Raw genomic sequence first — 12,697 nt, 5'->3', positions numbered from 1 at the left:
ATTGTAAATGCAAGAAATTACTGTTGACACATATTAAGTAGTTTTCACAAAATTGTTCAACCAGAGATCCCTTATTGGCTGCTAAGCATAAGCAGCAAACCCGGTAAACTAATAATTATCTAATATAGTATTTATGCGTCCGAGAAAAGTTACTTTACGTTTTATTAACTAGTTGAGAATATGCATATAGAAGTACAAGTAGGTCACACTTAGAGAAAAGTTTACAAAAAAAGAAAGTTTAAGTAAGAAGGCAATGGAAGTTACAGATGACTGCTTTCTCCACAGTCTATACTAGGAAGACACTCAATACTGTACAGTAATGTTAAGTTAAGCTAACAACGTAAAGATATCGGTATTATGAAAAAAAATTAATAAAGTTTTCCTGTTGTTTTCGTGCCGTACTTTCGCCACTATTCGGTATTAGTTCAAGCAGAAAGTTCTTATGTTTTTCTCTGTGTACGGGTATATACAAAGTCCTGCCCCGATGAACTTTAAAGTTATGGCTGCTCTGAGTAAGGTGTGTGATGAAAAAAAAAAAAAAAAAACATTTCCGTGGCAATAAACTGTATTGGCATTTGGTGGCCAAAATTTGTAAATTGAAGGGGAAAACTGAGAAACAAAGGAAATGAAAAGTATTCTACTTGACTGCTTGGCAGCTCCTAATCCAACTTGGGCCTCCTTTTCAAAACTCCATATATGGGACCAAAAAAAACGAGGAGAAAAGTCAAAAAATCAAGTGGTATTCACAAAACCGCGACAGAACTAACTATGCGCACCAGCTGGGCACAAGATTTGTTGCACGGCTCTCAAAATAGCATTGGGTACAAAGAGTAAGGAAAAAGAAATAAATATACTACATAGTATATACGTGAACATGGAGGCTGCTGGCGGACCGTTGTACGGAGGACGATGACTGATGGAAATTTATTACTGACATACATTCGGTACATACATACAAATACGAGTATGTACTCGTACATCCCGAAAGGATTCCATGCCGCTTAAATGTGGGAGCATGCCGGCAGATGGAGAAATGGAGAACACGTACAGTAAATGCCTGTACGTTGCTGTTGGCTCTTCGCGCTGCCCCCTCCTGCCCCTCTCGCCCCAGTGTCAATCCAATTGCTGCCGCTAGTATGCTAAAGTGTTTGTAGTTCGTGTTGGCCATATACTACTACTAACATACATACTCGTACATAAGTCCAGCGACATGGTACATGCAGAATGCACACTCATGGACACATGCGTGCGTGGGAGGTGGTGGTGGTGCTGGTGGTGGGAGGTGGTGCTGGTGCTGGGAGGTGTGGTGCAAAACTAAACCTATGAAAAATATCCTAAAGCGAGCAGCAAAGCATGTAAAATGCGGTTACAGCTGCGAGCAAAAATCTGTAAAAATCTTTTAAAAAATATATGACAGCTGGAATACGTTCCTGCCTGCCTGCCTGCCTGCCTGCCTGCCTGCCTTGGCTCCACCCTCTCCAACGGCCTGCCATTGTAGTTGAAGAATGCATGTGCCATGCTAATCCAAAATGCAGCTTGCAGCATCCACACACTCCGCAAATGTTGTTATGAAAATTTAAGTGAAATCACTAAAAATGCCAAACAAAACTGAGAGATATGCAAAGTGGAAGTGGTTGCCAAACCCAAATTGGCACCCCGGTGTTGTCTAGGGCCTGAGGCAAACAAAAAATCTGTTGACTGTGTTTCGTTTTATGAGACAACGTTTTCGGTTTATAAAGTCGCATCAAGGAGGGAATATAAAAAATGGTTGCCAAACAATGGGTGGCAGCTTCACCGAATAACAAAAATCCTGCCCCAGAAAGAAAGCAATGCGATTTTCTCTTCTTTTTTTCTTTTCTAAGTTTAAGTTCCACAGCGTTACTGATACTGGGGAGGCAGCGTACATACTATAAGCTGGGCTGAGACGCTTTCTGTGCGGGTGTATGGTCGCGTCTGTTTATGGCTCATGTAGCTCAATAAACATTTGTCTTCGCCGCTTGAGCTATACGAGTATAGTGGAGTGAGTTGGATGGGCCCTGCAGGGGGAGAGGCGATGTCAATTTGCTATTTCTCCAATACTTGTACTTCTCCATGCGACTCACCTTTTTTCTCCCTTATCGATGTCAATTGTTTCATTTTATTTCGCTTTCTTATGCCACGAATAAACACGAGAAAAAGGGAACACGCACAGTGGAAAAAAGGTAACGGTCACACGTCGTGTGGACCGTGAACACAAAAATTTATGATCAGCGACAAAAGCATGCATACGAGTATGCTCCAATGGCTGCCATTTAGATATACTATATACTATATGTGGCGACAGGCTTACGTTTAATACCCTTTACCCGAAGGATATTTTAGATTTCCACAAGGCGTGTAACAGGCAGAGGGAAGCATTTTCGATTCCATTAACTATATACTACATATACGTTTGAGCTAAGTTGTGGACTTTCCGAGCTCTTCGAAAACACACGTTGATTTCATTTCATATTTTTTATAGTTCCCCCTTCCATTGTGCTTAATTAAGCTTAAATTTAATTCCCAACATTTAATTCCCAAGTGTACTTAATCGCTTAAACCCAAGAAAAGTTATGTGGGAAACAATCAATGCTTCTTCTTCTTCTAATAATCCATATAACACAGCGGAGGATTTTTTTTTTTTTTTTGATACAGTTCTTAATGAAGTTTAACTTTAATTTTCAACCTGTAATTAAAATTTAATTCATCGCTTAAACCCCAAAAAAGTTATTTGGGAAACAATCAATGCTTCTTCTAATAATCCATATAACACAGCGGAGGATTTTTTTTTTTTTTTTGATACAGTTCTTAATGAAGTTTAACTTTAGTTTTCAACCTGTAATGAAAATTTGCGAAACAATCTATTCTTCTTCTAAAAACGCATATAACATAGGATTTTTTCTATTTTGATTACAGGGTATTTGAGTGTCGTGCTTGCTCGCCTGTAATTGCCTCTCTTGTTTTCTGTGTGTGTTTTTATTATTATTCACATCCTTTTAAGGCCATATCTATTAAAGTTGGTTCCGTTGCATGGCAACAATTCGGAGCATTTTATTGCCGGATTGTCATACAAACGCAACACTGCTCCCATAATAATATATGTATTGTGCAGGTCGGCCAGCTCCCCAGTTCGCCCATTGAACTACATACATACATATATAGACAAGAGTTGGAATTTTATATCAGTTCAGACATTCTTTTAGACACCTAAAGAACATCAATTTGATGTGTAAGAGCTTTTCATTTCTGTGTATATGCTTAGTATGTGTGGGATATTAAAATTTTAATTTGATAAATTTTAGAAACATTTATTTAAGTCATCTGGAAATGCTGCGGTCTTCTTTTTTTTTTTTGTTGCTAACGGCGACACACTCGCACACTCTGCATATTTAGTAGTGAGTAGTAGTCTGAAAAAAAAAGCTTAGCTACCACCAGACCGCTAATTTTTTCCAGGTCCTTTTCTATATGATGCGAGTTTTTAATTTTTTGCTCTTATGCATTTAATACCCGCCATGCGGTCCAACACAGACAGGCTTAGCATTAAACACTGCCACGTGCTTCGGGGCCATGGCGCCGGGATTTATGCGGCGTTACATAGGCATTAAAAATAACGCCAGAATAACGGGAAGTGTATTTTTTGAGCGCGCTTCGCTCTCCCTATTATGTAAAAACAACTTATGCTGAGTGCTTTGGCTATGCTAAATGAAAAACCGAAATAGCGAAACAGCAAAACAACGAAACGATGCAGAAATAAATACAAGAATATACCGCATGTTAAATGCACATTTTAGCCAGAGCCCCGTTGCATGGCATAGCTCGGGATCAGGCACGGGCACGAGCACTGGCACAGGCACGGGCTCTGGCACGGAATGGTAGTGAAGTAGAGTAGAAATAAACGTGACTACAAAAAGAACGAATCACTTACCTCGATTTGAAATGGCGGCCTCCGCGTTACAGGGCGCGTGCAGCAGCCATCCGAGGCTAATTAGAATCAAAATGGGGCAATTCATTTTCAGCGACGTGCGCCTGTGACGGCTTGGCGAGGTGGCAACGCCAGCAGAACTGGGTGCTTCAGCTGCGATGCTGTGACGTATGCTACACAAAATAATTTCCATTGTTTTGCTTACTCCAGTGGGGTAGGTTTGGGAGGCATTGGCCGGGACTGGGCTGTTCGTGGGCTGCGATGCGTCTACGTTCCTTAATTCTCTTTTATTTTGTGGCAGTTTTAAATAGAAATACTTTGTGCAGACAATCTTTTTTAATCGCACAACATTTGACTATTCTCATTTGCTTACACGGCCACGAACGATGGTCCTTTTTGTTTTTTAAATTTATGCTATTGGTCTTAAACACATTAAATTGGTTAAATTGTTTGCTTCGTTGCAATGTTTTCTATTTACTTAGTTCTGAGCTGCGCTTTAAACTGTTCTAGTATTCGTAGTAGTCTGAAAAATACATGAAAAGCGTTAGTTAGTATAAGTTACACAATTTTACGAGCGATGTCTTAACATGAACCATAACTAGATTTTATGACCTTAACTGTGTCTGCAATACTCGACGTACTCGCACAATTAAGCAACTCAAGCTAAATTATTAAAATTTCTATTTGAAGTTCTTGTACACAAAAGTCTGGCACATTGCCGCAACACACCCAGCCGAGCAGAAGGCACTCGAAATCCAAATCCAAAGCCAAATACAAATCTCTTATGCAGCCACAAAGCCCATGACCAAGGTAGTCGTATACTTTCGCAGGGCATACATTTTTAATGGCAAAGTTTTCCATAATTTTAATAATCTGCAGTCTGTCCAAGCAGGAGACTTAGAAGCCAATGACTCATAATAAAGAATGGTAGAGAAATCGAGTGTGCATGTTCGAAACTTATATGCCCTTCCATGCTGTACTAAAGGGGCGATAGTTGCTTTAGTTTCGACATACTTTTTAAGCTACTTATAGAAATAAATGTCTGGCCGATAGTATTCCATCGGAAGAGTTTAAATACACTTTAGATGGAGTTTGCTTTAATGGCGAAAGTGATTATCGGAAAATTTGACCCCGAAATGGGATAAAAGTCATGCACGAGCAACTCATTTGTATGGTTCACTTACCCGGCAATAATTTAATGTCATATTCATTATTATCAGCGATAAGTCTACTTGTCCACGCTTGGCCATTAGACATACTCGTATACTGCCAGCAATTTCTATGTTCTATGGCCGTGCCCCACGTCCTCGAGGAACAATAAATATTTGTATCTATCTAGGTGCTGTGTAGTAAACGCCGCAATGGCAAAAGGCAGTGAAACAATTTGCTGCAAATCTGCGCCAGCAATATAATTACTCAAAAAGCGGTTGCCACACTCTCAAAATACTACTTTCGTACGGCCTGGAGGTGTTTTATGTGTTTTGCCAACATTGCTGGTGCCCCCAAAAGGATTTTATCATGTAGGCGGCCAATGGTAGTAAATAAGGACCCCCACCACACACACATACATATAAAAAGGCAACAAAATGATAGCACCAGAGCGGCAGGTTGGCAACCGTCGACGTCATTTTATGTTGTTGTCGCTTCTGCTGGTTTTGGCTACGGCATTAGCCGCCTCCAATTGTCTGCCAAGGCTATCTGTTTTATGTGTTTTGCCCTTCAATTTCTTTTATATGCAAATATGCTAACACACTATACATACTTATATGTAGATACAATCGTTAAAAGCGGCTCCGCATTCCTCGATGCCAATCAAGTTTGTAACTAGCCCGTCGACTTTTTATGAAATAAGACTCTTTTTGCAAGCATACATTTTGTTCTAAATATAAAAAACATTTAATTTATTTCTTTCGATGTATGAGTTACTAGGCATTTAAGTTGAAGGCGTTGATGTCTGTGCTCCCAATATTGCCAATTCTAGGCCAAAGCCAAAAGTGCGCGCATGACGGCATTGACAGCTTTCCAAACACCACACATTGTCAACAGATTGATTTATAAGGAGGCAAAATATTGCTAACTTTGCACACTACTTGTACAATGGCCAAGTTTGAACTGAACTCTGAATTCTGAATTCAGGACTCACAAAGTTCAAGTTGAACACTTGCCTCGAGTTCGATGTGTACAGGCAGCTTGAATTGGCAGCAGACTCGAATACATATAGCACTATATAGGTATGTACAGACAAGCTTTTATGTTTAAGGTGCTTTTAAAAAATACTTGCATTTTAATTACATTTACAATACTGATTGTACATTCGAATAACCAGATGGTGGAACCTTTTGCTTCAGATTTTTACAAACCAGGCTAATACGAAGGGTTCATAAAGTGGTTTCTTTTTAAAAATTCAAAAGAAAGGCAAAAACGCCTTCCAATTCCAGATGTTATCAGATAAAATACTTGTAGAACCTAGAAATCATAATACTTGTAACACATATTTATGAATATTCGAATAATCTGATGGTTGAAACTTATACAAGTCCGGCTTATATAAAGGTTTTTTAAATAAAATATATATTTTTTAGATATTATTATTTTTTCGGAAAAGCAAACATTCCCATTAGTTATGAAACATGTTTTAATTTAATTGACCGCCTAGTTTTCGTAGACCTTAGTAATGGTTTTCGGTTCTATCTCAGGAATGGCTTGCTTGAAGTTAAGACTTAAGGTCTGAATCGTTAAAGAACTGAGCATATAATATTGTGTTTATTTTATTTGTTTATTTAATGTATCAGTGATGCTGCCAATGCAGTTTACTAATTTTAAGTTCTAATTTAAACATAAACCAATAAGAAAGCCTCATTAATCCATAATAGTTATTAACTATTCAGTAATGTCTATTAATGCCTCCAACACGTTGGGAGAGTTTTATTTACCATTTGGCCGGCACTTAGACCTATACTACAAAAATCAAAATAGATAGTAGAGGAGAAAACTGAATTCTATTTAGGAGCTATCTAGGTGAAGTAAGGCAGAAAGAGAGAAAGAGACAGAAAGAGAAAAAAGGAAAAAAACGGAAAATCTGCAACCCGGTGGGGGGAAAATTTGATTTCCATTTCGGCCTGCTATGTCCCGACTCACAGCCAAAGTGGTCAGAGATTTCGCCGGAGATAAGTATAGAGGATAATTCTGATAGAATTTAGAGGGAGTTCTGCCGAGAGGAAAGTCTTCACGACACCAAATAACAAAAGAGTCGTTCTGCCCTCTCTTTAGTGGGAAATATCATATGATTATACTTCATATTCAATAATAATGTATAAATAATTTAAGGACAAAAATGAAAACAAGCTTGCATTGTAAGTAAAGCCTTAGAGGGAAATTGGAACCTAAATATATTCCTTGTTATTCGTTAATATGTCCATGTTCCTGCTGCTAAAAAAGTTGCCGACAAGCTCGAAACTCCGTTTAATTTTAATATTGATTTATTTATTCTTTGATTACCAACTTAAATGGGGAGTTAAACCAGGACCACAAATGCTGTGTACCAGATTCTTAATTCTTCGTTTGCAAATTGAAGATAAATTCTTATGAAGTGTAAATATCTTTGGGTCGCAGGACCTTTGAGCATCCCAAAGGAGTGCAAAGCGCATGAGGTTTAAAGGTTTAGATAAATAAAGATAGAGAGTACATGTTGCTTTATCAAAACAACAAACGAATAAAAAATGTGACAGGGATAGTTATAAAAACAGCGCCATCTTACGACAGGACATACCCATATATGTGTGTGTGAGTGTGTCCAACAAAGGAATGTTGACTCCGCCATAAAGCGGAGCAGAATCGACAGCACAGCACAATACCGGATTGAATGAAAATCCTTGCACGACATAAAAAAATAATATGCATCGCATACTACATACGGATAGCACGCATAAAATATAACAGAAAATAGGAAAATAGCTAAACGAAAGGATTCCTTGGCGTATTAGTAATATTTCTGTCTGTGTCAGTTGTCATTGCGTCAACCGGGGGAGTACGCCGGATAGCAAATGGCTCTCTGCGTAACATGTGCAAACAAAGCCAAACTGAAAAATAACAACAACAGCAAGAACAGCAACCACAGCAATAGCTACTGCCACAGCCACAGCCACCACCACCACAGCCACCACCACCACAGCCACACTCACAACCACAACCACAACTGCAAGAATACAAGAATACGGATGAACCAACATTGGCAATAATAATATGTTATTGGGAATATTGATTGCTAGTATTAACCTGCTTTATTTCGCCTCAAAGACAGTGGCGCGTGCTCAGATTTTTCAACATGCTATAAGAAATCTTTATGCATTTGACAGGCTTATGCATGTTGACAGGCGTAAATGCTTTGCAGACGAAGCCAAACACAATAAGAGCAGGTGTGTTTCGAGTGAAATTCTAAAGGATATGATGGGACCACTGGCAGATGCAATAAATACAAATACATCACAGTATGAGCACTTAACTCAATTAAAATATAAAATAATAATTAAATAATTGATAAAAAAGTAAAATAAAATATTCCCTTGCTGCCTAGAGATGAGGAGAGCCGGAAATTAGCTTGCCAATACAATAAAGAATATATGTACAAGTATATAATTAATGGAGTGAAAGATAGTTGCTTCACAAAGCATATATGTATATCATTTGAGGTTCACTTAAGCTTTTGGCGTCAACATTATTTTTTACGTATTGGAAAAGCAAAAATTAATTAGATGTTAGGCCCAGAAACTTACACAAAACATAAGATAGAGGCTGGTTCATTTAATTTGTATATGTCTCTTCATAGCTATTTATTTTCAAGTATTTTTTATTGTCTGTCAAGTTATGGATGGGAGCGAATGATGATGTTATTTCATTACAGACGATTGACCATTTATTCGGTTCGAAAGGAGGCTTTAGCTGGAGGGTTGTTGTTGTAATACAGTACAACACTTGCTTTCGCTTCGTTGACTTATTCAATTGGGTTTTCGCCCGCCCTCATCTCCATTTACTTGTATGTGTTCAGAAATGATCTGGCTGGGTGGTGGTCAGCATTCACTTAACCATTAAGTGCGTGAGCAACATTAATAAAATATGTTCATTGGCATTGAGTGACAGGAAATGGAATACATCCAAACAGCAGCCATTACATCTGTTTTCCTTTCATTGGACTCGGCTCTGCGGTGTTGCGGTTAAATGTCGTTGCATTAATGCTGTAAGCATTACACCTTAATAGCCAAAATAAATGCTAAGTACAAGTATAAGTAAGTTAGATGGGATGAGAATTGAATTGCTGAAGGAATTAGCTTGTCCCCCGATCATGGCACATTTGACCAGCCGACTCTTTGGCGTAAATTCGAAAAATGAAGTTAGAGAGACGAAGTTAGAGACTGGAATTTGGTACTGGTACTTGTACGTGTAATGACATGTGTAAGAACTGTGTTAAATTTTGGACCGATTTGACCACGACCACGACCACTCCTACCGCCCATATAAGACACAGATGTTGTCACTTGTTTTTCAAACTAATATATTTATGATTATTTGTGCTTTAACTTACAAATAATACTATATAATAAATTTAAAGAAAACAAACCAATGCAAAACTCAAAACTCAAACTTGAAATATTGCCATTTTGCATAAAATTCTTGGTGCTCGCCTAGAGATAGGTTCGTATATTTCTAACACATTTTGGTAAATTGCTCAGGATGTAATTCATATTAACTTCTTTTCTCTTGGCTTAAGCTACATTTCTTCAGTTGCTCAAATATCCAGCTGGAAACCGCGTCAGCATCCAAATATTGAGCAGAATTGAATCTCAGCTATTAAACGGGTTAAGTTTGGTTAAGTTTTATACAAATATGAACAACACAAAAAACAAATTAACAAATTCGAACAAATTATTTTATTTTTGTATAAACTCTCCATACCCGGGCCTTTAATTTCCATTATTAACATTTACTTATTTTACATAATTAAGAAATTGATAAAAAGTTTCGCGCCTTTTTTACCAAAACGCCTTGCAGATCGAACAACTGACTTTGAAGTGCTATCAATATTACAGTGTTGCATAACGATCAAAAATATTTATGTTTTGATTGTTGTTAGGTTATGTGTTTTACGAAAATAATATCAAAATAAGAATTTGTTTTCACAAAAGTTTTAAATTTATGCCAGAAAAATAGCGATTTCGACCAGAGTGCATGGTTTAAATGGGAATAGGAGACTAGGAGCCACTCTCTTTCCAGATAGACCAACGTTTTAAAATAGTAACTTGGATATCCCTATATCCGATTTTCAACAAATCATGAAGATATTGGAACTTTATATTTTATTTTCAGTGTTGGAGCAGGAATAGTTAGTACTTCTTTAAGAATTTAAATTCGACCAGAATTAGGACATCCAGGAGCAGTAATTGTAATGTAATTTTTTATAGTTATACCTATTATAATTGGTGGATTGGGAAACTGATTAGTTCCTTTAATATTAGGAGCTCCAGATATATGAATATATGAATCTTATCCCCCGCTTTAACGCTTTTACTAGTACAAAGTAGTATAGTTTTTAGTATATAGATAGCATATAGCATAATTTGTGATTTAACTCCTGTTGCGTGTAACGTAATGGCAGGTAAGTTGTTCATTGCTCCTTTATTTAAGGCTCCTCGCTATTTAAGGCTACAATATTCCAGCTTGTTAATCCGAAAAATGTCTAAATTCCTCTTGCACTAGTTAGTTTAAGGGAAACATTTCTTGCTAACAGCACACAAACAACTTCAATGGCAGCACAATTTAATTTATTGATTAGCACGAACTGTACGGACATTAACAAACAGTGTGTCAAGCAACTGTCATTAAAGTGTCGACACAGGACAGGACAGGACAAGTCAGAATGGCTACAAATGGTTGCTACCGGTTGGATAATCGACTGCTGAGACGAGCTTTAGATGGATATGTAAATGCGAACACGGCAACAAGTTGAATTACAGAAACAATAGCTGCTGCCACAGATTGGATTTCCGGCTATAACTTTCCTGAAAGTGTATTAAGATGTGATGTGGATGGAATGCAATCCACTATGCTTGTGTGTCGGGTAACATGATTTCAAAAACTGAAGGCTCTAACTCTTGCATTTCAAAACTATAAACAGGCTGGATTTTATCATGGAGGGAATCAAGAAACAATCGTAAATAATTTGTATCGATATCAGCAAAGGGTATGTACAAGTATAATAGTCCTTTTATAGTTCTATATAGCGCGGAATTGTCTTGCATGTCATGTCCTTTTCCTTTTCTTGGAATTCCTTCTCGTAATTACCACATTAAACGGCAAAGTGTTTTAATATCCAATTACAATTTTTCTTCCGCATACTTATACTTTGGTTTTCCTTATTTTTATAAATGCACGGCCATTTGCCGATACGGGCTTTGTGCTCTCCGTAGCTTATTGAAAAAGTTTTTCTATCGCCGGAGCTGCCTGCCTATCCTTTTGTTATTAATGTTATTGATGGCTCTATGTCCTACGGCCTTTAACGATGTCTGCCTAAGTGCGTACAAATTGTTTCTGTAAATGCATTCCATGTTTGAATGGCCTATATGTATCGAGGAATACCGAGTGTTTGGTTTTTGGGGTGCCTGCGTACTCGTATGTCGCCCCATACTATACTATATGTTATGTTATGTGTGTCCTGCAGGAGCTCAAAAGTTATTTTTATTGATTTACCAATAAAATAAAGGAAGTTAGCTCCCGCAATACGTACACTCGTCCATTAGGTCCCAGAGCCCGTTGAAGTTGCCAAAGATTGGAGTCTCTAACCTATCGACTTGACAACATTTGGAAGTCCTGCCAAAGAGTTCCACAGAAAAGCTGACTTTAATTAAGTTAGAGAGAATATTTTGGCATTTGTGCGTAAAACACTTAACGAGTCAGGGCGGCACAAATTGTTCAGTTTTTAGTATAAAGGCTAAATTGGCAGACAAGCAGGATTGCGATGGCAACAACTTCTGAGTGCACTATGGTCCAAATCGCCGTTTTTGTGGCATAAACCTACACACTTTTTCCAAAGTATACCTATTAACTGAATGAAATTCAAAAAACAGAAGTCTAACGGCAATTCTACACTTTTGACAGCCTTTGAAAGTCAGGAGTATCAGGTTTTCTAACTTTGCTGAAATTGGCGCGAAATCGTTTGTAATATTTACCTAAATGGCAAAAATTTGTGTTTTGTTTAAAAGCAAAATTTAAATATGGATAATACTGTTCCAAGTATGTAGAAAATTTAAATATTACTATTAATGTGATATATGTATGTGATTTTTGTTGTTGTTCATTGTTTTACTTGTGTGTATTTTTCGAGTTTTTGTTATGCGTTTTTATGTGTTTTATGGAGTAGAACTAGATCTTGGATAAATATATTACACTGTTGATATTGGAAAAAATAAAAACCGCCGCCCATTAATCGAACTCTAAACAGATTAAAAAAAAGCACTCGAATATGTTTGCCTCTAACATAATTGTTGAAATTGACGGTCATTTTGGGTCTGGATTGAAAACGCTACAATCGAGCCTGTAACCATCCAAACTTCCGGTACTGAGTTAAGTGCGGCTATAGCAGAAAAAATAAGTGCGAACTTTATTTGCGTAGTACTGGAGTGACATTGTTTCGCAAATAACTATTCCAAAAATTAACCGATTTGAATGAAATTCGAAAAAAAAGATACTTATATAATTGTATATAGA

The 12,697-nt window shown here is 37.4% G+C and overlaps 1 protein-coding gene across 1 annotated transcript in view; it reads right to left on the bottom strand.

The window, feature by feature from the left end:
* Nucleotides 1-12,697, bottom strand: part of LOC115620194 (neural cell adhesion molecule 1) — a 49,668-nt gene that overhangs the window by 25,761 nt on the left and 11,210 nt on the right. Inside the window, exon 2 of the mRNA XM_030513325.1 lies at nucleotides 3,944-4,463. Within this exon, the coding sequence (XP_030369185.1) occupies nucleotides 3,944-4,133 (190 nt within the window). The 5' untranslated portion in view covers nucleotides 4,134-4,463. The remainder of the gene's footprint in view (nucleotides 1-3,943; nucleotides 4,464-12,697) is intronic.

Source organism: Scaptodrosophila lebanonensis, unplaced genomic scaffold (assembly GCF_003285725.1).
Source record: "Scaptodrosophila lebanonensis strain 11010-0011.00,11010-0021.00 unplaced genomic scaffold, SlebRS2 tig00000024-arrow-pilon, whole genome shotgun sequence".
Lineage (NCBI taxonomy): Eukaryota > Metazoa > Arthropoda > Insecta > Diptera > Drosophilidae > Scaptodrosophila > Scaptodrosophila lebanonensis.
The sequence above is the reverse complement of the archived record's forward strand: the minus strand, read 5'-3'. Positions and strand labels throughout refer to the sequence as shown.